This window comes from Amblyraja radiata, chromosome 3, assembly GCF_010909765.2.
Source record: "Amblyraja radiata isolate CabotCenter1 chromosome 3, sAmbRad1.1.pri, whole genome shotgun sequence".
NCBI lineage: Eukaryota > Metazoa > Chordata > Chondrichthyes > Rajiformes > Rajidae > Amblyraja > Amblyraja radiata.
The window spans coordinates 46,893,201-46,909,340 of record NC_045958.1 but is presented as its reverse complement, the minus strand read 5'-3'; the positions used below and the strand labels follow the sequence as shown (position 1 = coordinate 46,909,340).

Here is a 16,140-nt window from a genome sequence, read left to right as displayed (position 1 = left end):
TGGTTAGGGAAGGTCTTTATCTCTTTGTGGGTAGTGACATTATCGGTGCAGAATTTTATATAGTCCATAACTGTTGAGGTGTATGAGTTGGTCCACTTGTGAATTGAAGGTGGACTGAGTAGCAAACAGACTCCAGTCTGTCTGCTGAAACCAAAGATCTTATAGCGGAGCAAGATAAGCTACTCCTGCGAAATGCAATGGACTGACGTGTAGTACGCTATGGAGGGGATCATGGGCATTTTTCCACGCCCATTTTAGTAACCTGAGCCTACCTAACCCGACCCGACTCTCAGTGTAATCAATGTTGTGGGGCAACAGTTTGTGTGGGTTAGATTCATAAATCTGTCAGTTCATACTTCTTGTCAACAATAACATTTGATTCTGGTAATTGTCTTTTTTAATGTTTTTTAAATCATTTCTTTTTAAATGGTTCACAAGCAGTGTTTGAGTTGATTTTGTAGTAACCGGAACCAACCCGACTCGCAGGGTGATTGACATTTCGGAACTTTTTGTGCGTGATATAGGGTTAGATTCATAATTCTGTTAGTTCATAATTCTGTTAATTATTGTTAAAGAATAAAATGTTTATAAACACACATACATGAAAATTATATAAATGTATATAATCATATAACACACACAATTATATTTCTTCTGATCCAATAATGAACTTTATTTCAGACTAGACAAGGGACATTAAATAAGAAACATTGTAAATAAGAAACATTGTAAACCTCCCCGCAACTTCACACACACTAGGCCTTATCCCCCCCCCGGCACTCCCTCGCCTGCCCCCTCACTACAATGTCTCCCCCCCTCCTATGCCCCTCTCCCTATCCCGTTGCCCCGGGCCCCACACTCCCTCTCCCGCTGCCCCGGGCCCCACACTCCCTCTCCCCGCTGCCCCGCACTCTCTCTCCCCGCTGCCCCGCACTCCTTCTCCCCGCTGCCCCGCACTCTCTCTCCCCGCTGCCCCGGGCCCCGCACTCCTTCTTCCCGCTGCCCCGGGCCCCGCACTCCTCCCCGCTGCCCCGCACTCTCTCTCCCCGCTGCCCCGGGCCTCGCACTCCTTCTCCCCGCTGCCCCGCACTCTCTCTCCTCGCTGCCCCGGGCCCCGCACTCCTTCTCCCCGCTGCCCCGCACTCTCTCTCCTCGCTGCCCCGGGTCCCGCACTCCTTCTCCCCGCTGCCCCGCACTCCTCCCCGCTGCCCCAGGCCCCGCACTCTTTCTCCCCGCTGCGGATCCAATCTTTGGCCGGAAGCAAGAGGGCGGAGCAAAATGGCGGAACAAGATGGCGGGGGCAGGTTGCTAAAATGAGTCATAAAATCGCCCATGAATCCGCCCATGAGCGTACTACACGTTTGCGTGAGAGTAATCCATCTTGGGATCTTTGCTGAAACTGCTGCTGTAAAACAGAGACAGCCCCCTCAGGCCAAACCTTCACTGTCCTCATGGTAGGTTTCACACGTCTGATCAGAGGTGTGTATTTGGGGAGCAGGAACAGAGAGAGGTGGTCAGACTGACCAAGGTGGGGGAGGGGGAGGGCTTTGTAGGCTTCAGTAATATTAGTATAAACTAAGTCCAGAATATTGTTTCCTCTGGTTGGGCAGGAAACATGCTGAGGGAACCTGGGGAGTACAGTTTTAAGGTCGGAGTGGTTGAAATCACCCGCAACAATAAATGCCCCCTCTGGGTGAGCAGATAGATGTTTGCTGATAGCAGCTTGCAGCTCTTCCATTGCTAGCCTGGCATTAGCGTCCGGAGGTACATAGACTGCAGTGATAACAGTCGATGTGAATTCTCTGGGCAAATAGAAGGGCCTGCACTTTAACATCAGGTATTCCAGGTCAGCAGAGCAGTGACTACCAATCCTAACAACGTCCGTGCACCATGTGTTATTCACATAAATGCACAGTCCGCCGCCACTGATCTGTCGGCCCTGAAGACAGTGCGCCCCTCCAGCTCGATGGCGTTGTCTGGGATGTTGTCGTTGAGCCATGTTTCGGTGAGGACCATGGCGTTGCAGTCGGCGATCCTTCTGTGTGTGGTGATCCGCAGCCTTAGTTCGTCGATTTTACTCACCAGGGACCGGACATTCGTGAGGAAAATGCTGGGCAGAGCTGGCTGGTGAGGATTTAATTTCAGCCTAGCTCGATGGCCTCCCTGCTTCCCACGTCTTTGTTTGCGGTCCCTGCGCCGCCTCCGGGCACTTCCTGTCGGAGGAGCTGGCCCGCTAGACCACGGTGTCCTGGCGATCTCCGGTGGCAGTTGAAAGTCGCTTCTGGGGCTCGTTACGCAGAGACGGCCGAGCTCCAATAGCTCCTGACGGCCGTATAGAGTCTTCGCTCGGGTGCTCCGGGCGAAAACCAAGGTAATGATTAATAGGAAAATAACTCAATTACAAAAACTACGGAGACACGCAGAGCCTCGCGTTGTGCACGCGACGCCATGTTGAAATGCCCTTGGAATGTCTGTGTAGAGCAGTTAGATCTAATTCATGATTTACTCCTCAGCACATTTTGGAGTGCACCGCCATCATGTATGTGAGTGATATTCTGTCCAAGACCTTCTCCTGACTTGACAGGTGTACCATTCTCTGTGCTGCACATAGGTGATTTTAGCCCTGAGCAGTGCAAGGTTATCAGAGATTTTCCTGGTGGGTGCAGCACAGCTTTGGTCAGCTGGATCACCTATCTCAGTGCAGTCTTGACCCGGTTGGCTATGACGTTGGACAGGATCTTGTAATCCACTTTCCACAATGATATTGGTCTCCAATTTCTGTTGTCCACTTTCTCTGTCTTCTGCTTGTAGATGAGGGCATGATGCCCTTCCTCATGAATTCTGACATGCTATCCACCCCGCACAGAACAAGTACAACTCAGCCGGTAAGCTGTTGCTTCCGGGAGTTTTATTCAAATCAAAGGAATGGAGAGAGCCTGTTGCCATCTAAGATCTTCATGATAGAGGGCAGGAAGCTTTGTAAGGCTATGCTGTTGGTGGCTTTTCTGTCAGACAGACTGACTTGGAAATCTGCAGGTCTTCAATGCGTCTATCCGTGGGGATGTTACCGAATCATCCTCTTCCCAAAGGCTCTGGGCTAATGCTGACCAAGATGTCCATCTCAGCTGGTTCCACACTGTCTAGCTTTCTGAAGACTTCTGAGGATGAAGAACGCCTTGATGACCTCCTTGGATGGCTTCCAACATGCACCATGGATCTAAAGAAGGACGTCATGGTTCTTCAACCTGCATTCTGGCAGCGTTCCTTACACCTGGGGTGGGAGATTGCAACCTTCACGTAGTCGGCTCAGTTTTGACGAATGCGATCAACCTGGTGTGCACAATCAAATAAGATCAAATAGAACAAGTTGTCCTACAACTCTAGGCTGTGCACGCCATACGCAAGAAGAAGTGCCATACACCCACCACCCTTTGTGTGGAAAAAGTTACCCCTCAGATTCCTATGAAATCTTTTCCCCTTCACCTGAGTCCTGTCCTCTGGTCCTCGATTCACCTACTCTGGGCAAGAGACTCAGTGTATTGAAATGCATTTTAGATTTCTCGAAAGTCTTAGTTTAAAAAAAGTAAAGTTTCCATGAACATATACCCCCTTTACTAATGTCATGGTTTGATGGTTCTAAATTCAAATCAAAATGAAATATACGTCAAAAGGAGAACGTATACTTTCAAAATACTCTTGATTTTTTTCCCCGAGCAAAACATAATTTGTATGACTTTGCAAAATTAGGAAATGTTATGGTTATTTCTTGTCCCTTTTTCCAACTACAAACGAAAAAAATAGCGCTTGAAATGATAACACAAGTTTTTTTGTCAAATTTTCTGTACCGTGGAAGCCACTGGCGTTGATCCGGGGGGGGGGGGGGGCGATGGGGTAATATATCCCCCCACTTTTTGAGGTGGGGTTGGCCTGCATTATTATCCCCCAGTTTTTGGAGGTCGAGCAATAACAATAATAATAATCACCTGTTCCTATCTCTCTACGATTGGTCGGTGAGGGCGCTGTGAGCCTGCAACCATGCCAGCAGCGTGTTAGTTTTTTCCAACTTTTTTTGATTTTTTAGTGTGTCTCAATGTGTGTGTTTTAATGTTTCTCTGTCTTGTGTGGGGGTGGTGTGGGGGGGTAAGGGGGGGTAAGGGGGGGTAAGGGGGAAACCGCTTTGGTCGCCTCCTCCACGGAGAGGCGACTTTTTCCATATCGCCTCCACCGTGGCCTAACATCGAGGATCGGTGCGGCCTTTCCCGGAGACACACCCGGGGCTTCAGCTGAGGGCGCAGCGAGGACTCTTTCATCGCGGAGCGGGCAAGCCCTCGCCGGGGGACGCCGGAGAGGAGCTCTCCGTTCACTGGCCCGTGGCAGCCTGAAGCCACTGTCTGCGGAGCTCCAGCTGGCTCGGCGTCCGGAGCCTGGGATCCCTCGTTCGGGACCCCGGAGGAGAAGTGCTCCGACCGCCGGGGCGCGGCGGGGACTTGCCATCCGGAGCGGGATCCCTCGCCGGGGATCCCTGGAGAGGAGCTCCGACCGCCAGCCCTGCAGTCTGCGGTGCTTCTGGCTGCAGCGCGGCGGGGACTTTAGATCTTTAACCGCCGGCTTGCGGCCTACACCATCTTGAAGCCGCGGTCTCCGGTGGGGAGGCACCGATTCAGGACTTACCTGGACTTACCTTGTCTGCACATCTGGACGCCCGCAGCAGCGACTGTGGAGGGTTGTGGTCCCGACCACGGGGGAAAATGGAGGAGAACTGGCCAAATTTTGGGCCTTCCACCACAGTGATGAAAGCTGTGGTGGATGTTTGTGTTACATTTTTATTGTGTACTGTGTGTTCTTTTTTTATTGTACCGCTGCTGGCAAATTCATTTCACTGCACTTTATGTGCATGTGATGAATAAAACTTGACGACTTGACTTATCTTAAAAATACTTCAAACAAAAAACATTGAAATCATACTTCTACAATGCACTAAAACATTTCCCCCCTCCCACACCCTCACCCCACTCGGTAGCTCCACTCCCTCGCCGGGTACCCCCAAGATCAGTGATCGCTCAGCCCCTCCACTTTCAAAAACCCTCCGCGGCCCCTGCAAGATATTGGTAATTCAAATGTATCACCAATGCAAATTTCAACGGAACATTTTATATAGCATTGTGATTCAATTGTTATGTTTAAAGATCCATATCAGACCGTCTCTGCTTCCTAAACTGCTTTTTGATTTCGATGTAGATAATTCATTGATAGTTATAAGTACCTGAGTACACCAGTGCACTTCACATTTGGTCTTTGGAACTTGTATATGAGCTGCGCACTAAGTTGCACTCTCTAATGTGAGGATTCATGTAAGCTGGAGTGAGTAGGCCTCACCTGATGAACTGACTATTGCTGCAAAGGTGACGTGTATGAAGTCCTCACCAGGCTGGCTTTAAAAGAGTCAAACGATTCATTTATCGTCAAGTGTAGAATTCCACAGCAATTTAACTGGATGTTATATTTTACTTCATAATTAAGCATCTGCTTAAGTGACATTTAATAAACATCCAAGGTTGTAAATTAATGCTTTGGAGATTTTGTGTGGATTACAATGATGGAATGAGATGTTGTTGCTTTTGTGATTCAGAGAATTACGTATATGGACCATTCTTTGGAAAGTGAACCCAAATGTCACACACGTAATCAGATGGCATCACATAAAGTAGCACATAAAAAAATTATTGTGAGAGATTAATCTTATTCATTGCTATTTTCCTATGTACAGAACTATAATGCATGTCTGCTAAAGATATGAACATTCTAGCTTTTTTTAAATTCACAGTTTGTAAGATAAAACATGAAAAAAATGCTTCTGTGTGATATCACACACGTGACCAGTCATATGTGACCTCTGACCCTTAACAAACATTGTCAGCATAACATAAAAATGTCACTTGATAAACTTAGAAAAAAATATGAATCATATATACAGTAAACAACAATATACCTGTATTAGAAGAGATGAATTCCACAATTTTTCATATTTTTGGTTACACACTAGACTAAGAATGGGCCATATGCAGAACAATACAAGATATTGCACCAGATTTGTCACAAGAAGGAGATATTTGCTCAAATAATGTTTTTCAATTAATCGTCGATTTTTTTTGTGTCCTTAGGCTCCAGCATACCATCTGATTCTGGAAGGATTTCTTATTTTGTGGATAGTGAGATTACTTCTCTCCAAAACTTACAAACTTCAGGAGCGTTCTGATCTTACAGAAAAGGTAATCAAGCAGATTTTAACAATTTTTTTTAAAAAAACGCATTTTTGGGTAGTGCAACATCTTGTAATTCTAAATGTCTTCTTCCCTAACAGGAAAAAGAAGAGCTTATTGAGGAATGGCAGCCAGAGCCACTTGTGCCACTGATGTCAAAAGACCATCCAGCCCTCAACAATAACGTTGTCTCAGGGTAGGTAAAATAATGCATTGCTGAAAATGTTATCCATTATCATAATAATTATTTTGTTTTAACTTCTAATTGACAAAGATCAGTGGAAACACCATTTTTCTAAATATGCATTTAAAATTTTTTATATTTTAAGCACCTATTCTTAATATTTTACTTATAAAAAGTTGTCATTTACTGCTCTGCTGAGCCAAAGGAACTGGGAAGGTCCCAGGCACATGGATAGGAAAGTGTTAAAGAGGTCTACAGGGATTTGGGCCAAACGCAGGCAAATGGGACTAGCTTAGATGGGGCATCTTGGTCGGCATGGAAGAATTAGGTCGAAGGATGTGTTTCCATGCCGTATAATTCTGATTCTAAGAATAAAGCCTTATCTGTGGTATGTTAGCTGATCTATGTCAGACATGTATTGAAACCAGCTTCAGCCCCATGGGTTCTGGAGCCCACAGAGACTCAATTATCATACTTGCTTTGTGACCTTGAATGATCCCTGACGTGTTTGAAGCAAAGAATGAGGCTGAGGAGAAATTATTTTGCTTGCAGAATACGGCCAAGGCTTAAATTATTGCCTTCAGGAAATAGGAAAGGAAGAAAATTGCAACAACAAACAAGAAAATCCATCATCAGAATGTCATTTTCTCAGTTAATGAGTTGATAAAATCAGTATATTTAATTCTAAAGCATGAGGTTTGCTCTGTTTTCTACCAGTTTAATTTGGAATGTCTCTTTGAATTAAAATTTTGTTTCAAACTAATCTAAACTTCTCTATAACCATACAACGCTTAAGGGTTATACTTTATTTTTGTCTGGGCTTTCTCTGACGTTTGCTAATTTTATTTTTTATTACTTTCAGTCCTCCAACACACAACATAGTGGTTAATGGCAAAAAATGCATAAACCTCGCGACCTTCAATTTTCTTGGATTGCTAGACAATGAAAAAGTCAAGGTGAGTATTTTGCTGTTGGTCCAAGCGAAAAATATGCTTTTATATTAAGCATATGTCACAAAAAGAAGGGAATTGGTGATTAATAAATGACTGTTAAAATGGACTTCATTGTAGTGGAATTGCTGAATGGAATATTTCTACATAGGGACTGTGTAATTTCTGGAGCAAATGAAGGCTCAAAAATAATGGGTGTAGTGTGCATATTTCCAATTGCAATTTCCTGGTAATGCTACGCTCTAGCTTATAAACTAAATCATATAATTTAAATGTTGAATCCTTAGAATTTACTTCTGTTTTTGAAAAATACATCTTTGTTCCTGCACAGAATGCGGCTTTAGCTTCATTGAAAAAATATGGTGTTGGTACCTGTGGACCCAGGGGGTTTTATGGAACATTTGGTAAGTTTAAACTTTTTATAACTAATTAAGTGGAAGTATCTCACTTTTTCTGTTTGCAAATCTGTTCATGAACAGAATATTTTAGAACCAGTCGTTTTCCAAAATCACTTCATAATTGAAAACAATCTTATATGATTTAGTAATGTGATTTAGAAATGGGCTTTCTTTGATGTCAACCTGTTGGTCTAGGATCAACCATCAAAGAGAATGTGACAATGGATTAGGCTGGCTCCTATCCACAATAGACCTCTATTTATCAGATCCAATTAACTGCCTTTTAACATTTTTTATTTTAATGTTCTTTCCAAAATCTTTACATGACTTCAAATTAAATGATGGTTTCATCATTGAGCAATGTAAGTTATTAATCAGAAAAAAAATTAATTTCCTGTGAGTTTATCCAGGACTGGTTTTAGACTCTAGAGTGCCGAATGAATGAAACAAGCTGTCTATATTGCCAATAAAAACCTTCATGGGGTATGGTGGTAGTGTACTGGTTAGTGTACTGCACTGATGGCCTATTATATTATATACGTCAGTGGTGGAATTTAATTTCAGTTGATAGGCTGGAATTTTATAAAACGTAGTCTTCAGGAAGGGTGATAATAAACCTACTGGATTATTATGAAAATCTACGGTTTATTAATTTCCTTGTTCAGAAATCTCTTGTCCTGGCATGGCTGGGACTTCAGACTCACCCATGTAATAATTGGCACCAAAATGTCACCTTGAAATGTTATAGCTGCCAAGAATAAGATATTTTATTGTTTGGGCAGAGTTCTTTCATCTGCAAAGCAATTCTTTCTCCTGTACAGAGGATGAACAGCCAGTAATCTTGCTAGGTAGCTCTGCTATAATGCGAATTGGATGTAACATGAGTGATGAATTAGGGAACACTATTTGTATAGAAGCTCTCGCTCCTTTCCCTGATTTACACGACAATGTTTTTAAAATGCTATTTTCGATACTCCGAGGCTTCTTAGAAACCCAACAATCGTGTTGCAGCGGAACTACCTGTATTTTGTGTTTCAATGTTGAAAATATTACTAATTGATCTGTACAATCATATCATCAACACAAATTGACATTTGTGTGGTACAACACCCAATGGCAATTCATGTGAACGCTATCCAGTAATCTTTAGTAGCACGTTTTATGAGGAAACAACATAGCAATTAATCAAAAACCTAGTCAAACAGGTGGTTTTAAAAGTGAATGTTAAGGTCTGGTGAAATTTAGGGAAGGGAATTCTGAGTTGGTCTTAGACAATTGAAAGCTGTCACTAATGATGTAGCGGTTTAAAAATCAATGAGGTTTTGTTTTTATTTTCACTTTTTGAAAGTCGTGGATGTTCAGTTTGCAAAAATCAGAGGAGAACAGAAATCACACAGTGGGGGGCAATTTTTTGTATGAAGAATAAAGGTAAACAATAAATGCATCATTCGAGATCCCTAAATGCAGGCATCAAGGTTTCTCAGTATTTTGTTTTTATTCACTACTTTAACACTATTTGTTGGCAGAAACAGTGGTAATGGTGACATGGCTCTGGTCAAACAGCAATGCAAAAGATAAAAGTTATATATTAATTATATTTTTGAAAAGAAAATTCAAAATAACACACATTATTGTTTGAACATATTTTATTTTTCTCTGATTACTACTAGACTTTGGCCCTGTCATGATTTCAGCTCCCAATTCTCCTTGAAATGACAACTAGTGATCTCTGGGGATACATTTTTCTTTCCCATTTTATTGACTATGTTGGTGCTGTATATAAATTGTCAACTGCTGAGTATTGGAAAAAAAGCTGATTATTATAATTGTACACCTTTAGTCCATCAAGCCCTATTCCAGTGACTTGCTATCAAATATAATAATAATAATAATAATAATAATATATTTTATTGTCATTGCACGTCAGTGCAACGAGATTTAGTGTGCAGCTCCACTGATGTACAAGAAAGGTAAATAAATACAATACATAAATAAGCAAGCTGAATTGATTGACGTGACCATCTGAGGGAGACTGTCCAAAGGGGGTGGGTGGGGGGGCACTCATTAGGGCCGGTTCAGAGCCGCTATAGCTCTTGGGATAAAACTGTTCCTGAGTCTGGAGGTTCGGGCGTAGAAGGCCTTGTAACGTCTGCCGGAGGGAAGTAGTTGAAACAGACCGTGGCAGGGGTGTGATGAGTCCTTATGGATGCTGAGGGCCTTCCTGAGACACCGCGTGTGGTAGATGTCCTCCAAGGCTGGTAGCTCTGTCCCGATGATCCGCTGCGCTCTGTTGACGACGCGCTGAAGAGTTCTCCTCTCCGCCTCCGTGCAGCTGAGATACCACACAGAGATGCCATATAGTATGCTCTCTGTGGTGCAGCGGTAGAACGTTGTCAGCAGCTGTTGGGGCAGACCATGGTTTATCTCTAAATTAGGAATATCTTCAAATTGCTTTATGAACCAGCCATAATTTGACAGTTAAGTGTATACTTACCAGCATCTTTTTCTTCATCGCTTTCTTTTCATTAGATGTTCATTTAGAATTGGAAGACAGAATTGCCAAGTTTATGAGAGCAGAAGAAGCTATTATTTATTCCTATGGATTTGCCACAATTGCCAGCGCCATTCCAGCCTACTCAAAGAGAGGAGATCTTGTATTTGTGTAAGTCTTTTCCTATTTAATTTGAACCTTATATATGCCTATAAGTAAATTAAGTTTTCCCCATAACAAGCCCAGCTGGGAGAAATAAAGCAATAGGTGATACAAACTTTAAAACTAGATTTTTATTTAGACCTTTGGCAGTGAAATTTGAATGAAATTTAATTTAACATCCTTACCTCAACAAATCTCCACACAAATTCCACTCATTACTGAACAGCGCTGTACTTTGAAATGTTGGCAAATTTCTATACAACCCTTCAGGTCATTTTGCAGAATATTATGATGGAAATAAATGAGCCCAGCAGCATACTTCATTTAATTACATGTAAATTTGGCAGGAGTTGACTTCATTTAAGTTATGAACCGAGCCTAAATAAACTGAGTATGCTTTCCCGGGGGGTAAAAAGAGGTAAAAAGGAACATGATTGAGGAACATAAAATTATGAGCGATTAGATAGACTGCAGGAAATCTTTCCCTACATCGGAAATAGACAAAATCACAAGACATTAAATTTAGTGTAAGGAGTAAGAGATTTTGTGGAGATTTGAGGGGAACCTTTTTTATCCAGAGAGTGATGAGTACCTGGAATACACTGCCAGTGAGAATGGTGGAAGCAGAATTGCTGACAACATTTAAGAAGTATCCAGACAAGCATTTGAACCATCTTGGCATAGAAAGCTATGAACCCATTGCAGGAAGATGAGCTTAATATGTGTGGGTCTCCAATGGTCATGTGTATGTGGTGGGCAGCTAGTCCTGTTTTCTTGCTTTACAACTTTATTTATTGATCAAAAGATGCTCTGTATAGAGTGCAAAGGAAATTTGCCATAATGTTGCCTGGGATAGGGTGTTTCAGCTCTGGGTTTGTTTTCCTTGGAGCAGTAGATACTGAGAGGAGAGTTGATTGAGATACACAAAATTATGAGGGACTCTGAGAATGATAAATTAGTCCCCATAGGAGAGGTGCTTTTTAGTTTAAATGGTTACCTTAGATGGTTATTCTTGTGATTGTAAATTGATGAAGCAGTGGCAGAAAACAAATTGAGAACAGTATTAACCCAGACTGACGAGAAAGATAAATCTGCATGAAAAACTAATGTATCCATTAAGTTATTTTGATTAGATTGTTTGTGGTGAAACATCTTGGATCATTTGCACTATTAGAGGACAATGCATTTTGATGCGTTAAACGTGTTACAGGGATGAAGCTGCGTGCTTTGCTATTCAAAAAGGCTTGCAAGCTTCCCGTAGCAGCATAAAATATTTTAAGCACAATGACATGGATGACCTGGAACGACTACTGAAAGAACAGGAGCTTGAAGATCAGAAGGTAAGGTGCATCTAAGCCAATTGGAATCAAATAGAACAAGCATGTTTCAAAGGTTCTCCATCTTTTGCTGAATGTTTTTTTTAAATCCCATGTAAAATTATTTTTCCAGAATCCACGTAAAGCTCGGGTAACCAGACGATTTCTTCTAGTGGAAGGATTGTATATGAACACTGGATGCATTTGTCCTCTCCCAGAACTGGTAAGTGAAAACCGTTTAGGGTAAATAAAAGATGGCTTGTGAGAGAGGGCAGAAGTAAGATCAGTAATGTAATGGAAACTGAAAACATTTTGTATATTTTCAATGCCTTAAACTCATGTTTCTTCTACCAGGATTATTTCTAAATCATTAAAATATCCTTTCATATCCCTTGCTGACCAGGTCAAACTGAAATACAAATACAAAGTGCGAATATTCTTAGAAGAAAGTCTGTCCTTTGGGGTTCTAGGGGAGCATGGACGAGGTGTAACTGAACATTTTGGGGTGAATGTAAGTTGTTTTTTTCTTGTAATATGTGATTTGCAAATTGTGCATAACTTTGACACCATTGATATAACAACATGAGATTAAATTGTTGCACCAGCAATCTAGAAATGTGTAGTAATGATGCTAGGACACCATAGCAGCATGCGATTTGATTTCTGTTTCATTAAAAATAATCTGGAAATATAAATCTGGTATAATTGCCTATTTAGGCAAGCAACTAAATTATTAGCTACTGGTTTGCTAATGGCTTGCAGTGAGAGTAATCTGTTCTCTCACCATCTGCCCTCGACCGTTGCAGACATTTAAAGGGTAAGTAGCTAAATTGTTGAATAATCTAAAAATCCAGGACAATGAATAACTGGGACAAAAGAGGAGTACTGGGCAGATCAGCAATGATCATTTTGAATGATGTGGCAGGCCTGGGGGCTTTAGTGGCCTACTAGTGGTTCATATTTTCTGTTGTGTTTTTATGACCTAGACCTAGAATCGAGCTGTGTAGATGCCTGCCATTTGTAACACTATACCTTTGCTGTTCTTTTTGAAATAACTATCTAACTAATACTAGAGTACTGCAAAAATCCTATAGCCCTGCAAGTAGTTGACTCTTGCCCTGTACCAACAAGGTTAAGGAAAGACCAACATGATCTATGAAGTGCCTTGATCAAATTAAACACCCTGGAATGAACTAGACTAGTTAAAGAAGATCCAGACCATCACATCAATGGAAAGCTAATAAATGGGGTTTGCCAACTTTGCAAACCTCTTGGGAAAAGATCAAATCTCATGCTTCTGTGATAGAACTCCCATTGTGTTGACTAGTTACTTCAGTCAATCTCCGACCTGATGGGAAGCCATGACTGATAGCCTGAAGAATAGTCTGGAATCGAAATGTCAACCATTCCTTCTCTCCAGATATGCTGCTTGGCCCGCTGAGTTACTCCAGCATTTTGTGTCTATCTTCATCTAATAGGTGAAGCAGGATTAGAGGGTGTGATATTTTCTTATTAAGGCCATGAGCCAATATATTGATTTTGTATTTTTTTGACTTTGTATAGCTTCTAATATAAATTTTTATTTAGCAGCAAAAATATTTCATGATTTTTCTTTCCCAATGAAAATACAACAGATTGATGACATTGACCTTATAAGTGCAAATATGGAGAACTCCTTGGCTTCCATTGGAGGATTCTGCTGTGGAAGATCCTTTGTTATTGATCATCAGGTAGGTATTGATCATCAAGTAGCTGTTGCATTGAAACATCTTTTTTTTCCAAAGCCTTGACCCAGATGTCAGCCCACTGCCAACTAAATATCATCATTAGCCTATCTACATTTTTAAAGAACGGTTATTTGAGTGACAGCAGAAGATAAAACAGTACCCAGTTGGGAAGAAAATTGTCAGGAAAGAGTAAATATGTCCTAATCTTAAATTATCATAAAATTTATTGCTTTAGACTTTAAAGATACAGTGTGGAAATTGGCCCACCGGCCAAACAAGCCCGATCAGTGATCACCCTGCACACTAGCGCGATCCTACAATTTACACTAGGGACAAGGGACAATTTACAGAAGCCAATTAACCTACAAACTTGTACCTCTTTGGAGTGTGGGAGAACCATTGCCATGACATTGTAGAAAGTACAAGCGCTTACTTTATGTAAAACATTATTTTTTGTTCCCATTTTGACGATATGATCTTCCAAGGCAAAGGCAATAAATGTACTAATTTAGCTTAAACTAGGTATATGCGGCATTTTGTGTGGAGACCCAAATTCTTTCTATGTAATCCCTTAGGGTTGAATGGGCTTTTAATTAACGGGTTTGTTTTCCTGAATTCATAAGCATACTTTTGAACTGAGTTTGCTAACGATGAATTTCAATTAATTGTATTGTCTTTATCTGCAGCGCCTTTCTGGACAAGGCTATTGTTTCTCAGCATCTTTGCCACCTATGCTTGCCTCTGCTGCTATTGAGGGTCTCAACATAATGGAGGATGATCCAGGTATTGTAGGAGTACCGCGGTAATAATCTTATACATTGATTTATCCACTTCATGATATTTGTTAATTTGTAATTGCAGCTGTATAATGAAGAGAAAACATTAGCTATAAATTACATTTTTTCCTATAAAAATGAAGATGCCAAATATAGAATCATGATTGTGTTGTATTATTGTGCAGCCGTTCAAGGCATCCTTTGTAAATTAATTATATTTGTGGACAGAAAATATAAATTGTGGATAGAAGAAAAAAAAGATTTTGTTTTCATTTTGAGAAAAAATATCTTCACAATTTGTAGTCAGAATGCTATATTTTAAATTCTGTTTTGAAGATTTAAATATTTGTTTAACGTAAGATACAAATTCTAAAATGTTTTTCAGATATTTTCAGATTATTAAGCCAAAAATGTCACCGAATTTATAGTGCATTGCAGGGGTAAGTGCATATTTGTTAATTAACTGTTAGTAAATAGGATGCATTTTGTTTTGACAACTGCTTATATTTAGAATCTTCAGTATCACTATGTTTCTTTTTTTGTTTATTATTTACCTGCAACTTAATTTAAATAGCAAATTATTTCCTTTTGTGAGCTTCAAGCTCTTTTCCACCAAGAATAAAGGATAGACCAAGAGCATGTGTGCAGGAAGGAACTGCAGATGCTGGTTTATACCCAAGATAGACACAAAATGCTAGAGTAACTCAACAGGTCAGGCATCATCTCTGGAGAGTAGAATGGGTGACGTTTCGGGTCGAGACCTTCGGACCAGAACATTTGGCCGGCTACAGGAGAATCTACATGAATTTTCTTTGATACAGTAATATTGTTTTTAAAAAGAGATCTTGTTTTTAAAATGAATGGTGCCCAGGAAAGCCAAGGCAAGTGAACTTTATCTGACTAGACTATTATTGAGCCTATTTTGGAAGGTTGGCCTTGGAATAAACTCGTAGTTACGTACGGGTTGGCTTAAATTCAATACTGTCCAACTAGATGAAAACAAGATCAACTGGACAAAACTGAATGTAATGTAGAACTTCATCAAAATGTGGTTGAGTAGTTAATGTTAACAAAAGAGTCAAGGGCCTGTCCCACTTGGGCGTCATTTGCACGTCAATTACGTGACATCATTTACATGCCACGGCGCAATGATGTGCGCATGGCGTGCATTACGCCCGCATGGTGCGTGGTGATGTAGTCATTGATGCGTGGTCGCGCGCGGTGCCCTAGGATTTTGGGATTCACCTGTGTGACGCGCAAATGACGCCAAAGTGGGACAGGCCCTTTACGCTCCCACCTTGCTGCATCTTTTGGCAGTTCAGATGACTGGATTATGGAATTATGGTGGTTTGTTTAATATTGATATATTTTATCATTACAGTATCCCTGGTTTGAAACTTGTGGGCGAATCATTTTCTCCGGCCTGTCATTTGCAGCTGGCAAAAAGCAGAGGATCACGAGAAAGTGATGTCAAATTATTGCAAGAGATTGTTAATTATGTAAGTGTTTCTTTCTGCAACATAGAAACCTAGACATAGAAAATAAGTGCAGGTGTGGGCCATTCGCCCTTCGAGCCAGCACCGCCATTCAATATGATCATGGCTGATCATCCTAAATCAATATCCCATTCCTGCCTTCTCCCCATATCCCTTGATTCCGTTTGCCCTAAGAGCTATATCTAACTTGAAAATATCCAATGAATTGGCCTCTACTGCCTTCTGTGTCGGAGAATTCCATAGATTCACAACTCTCTGGGTGAAAAGGTTTTTCCTCATCTCAGTCTTAAATGGCTTGCCCCTTATTCTTAAACAGTGACCCCTGGTTCTGGACTCCCCTAACATCGGGAACAATCGGCAACAATGATACATAAATATTT

General features: G+C 41.2%; 1 protein-coding gene across 2 annotated transcripts in view; it reads left to right on the top strand.

The window, feature by feature from the left end:
• sptlc1 (serine palmitoyltransferase long chain base subunit 1) overlaps window positions 1-16,140 on the top strand; it is a 31,679-nt gene that overhangs the window by 4,745 nt on the left and 10,794 nt on the right. Inside the window, exons 1-13 of one of the 2 annotated variants that reach the window (XM_033017762.1) lie at window positions 2,804-2,885; window positions 6,162-6,269; window positions 6,362-6,456; window positions 7,307-7,400; window positions 7,726-7,798; window positions 10,322-10,454; window positions 11,656-11,785; window positions 11,895-11,984; window positions 12,165-12,272; window positions 13,396-13,491; window positions 14,175-14,271; window positions 14,650-14,704; window positions 15,646-15,763. In XM_033017762.1, the coding sequence (XP_032873653.1) occupies window positions 2,820-2,885; window positions 6,162-6,269; window positions 6,362-6,456; window positions 7,307-7,400; window positions 7,726-7,798; window positions 10,322-10,454; window positions 11,656-11,785; window positions 11,895-11,984; window positions 12,165-12,272; window positions 13,396-13,491; window positions 14,175-14,271; window positions 14,650-14,704; window positions 15,646-15,763 (1,263 nt within the window). In that variant the 5' untranslated portion in view covers window positions 2,804-2,819. Of the gene's footprint in view, window positions 1-2,803; window positions 2,886-6,161; window positions 6,270-6,361; window positions 6,457-7,306; window positions 7,401-7,725; window positions 7,799-10,321; window positions 10,455-11,655; window positions 11,786-11,894; window positions 11,985-12,164; window positions 12,273-13,395; window positions 13,492-14,174; window positions 14,272-14,649; window positions 14,705-15,645; window positions 15,764-16,140 lie in introns of those variants that run through there. The other variant, XM_033017763.1, reaches the window with a different exon arrangement.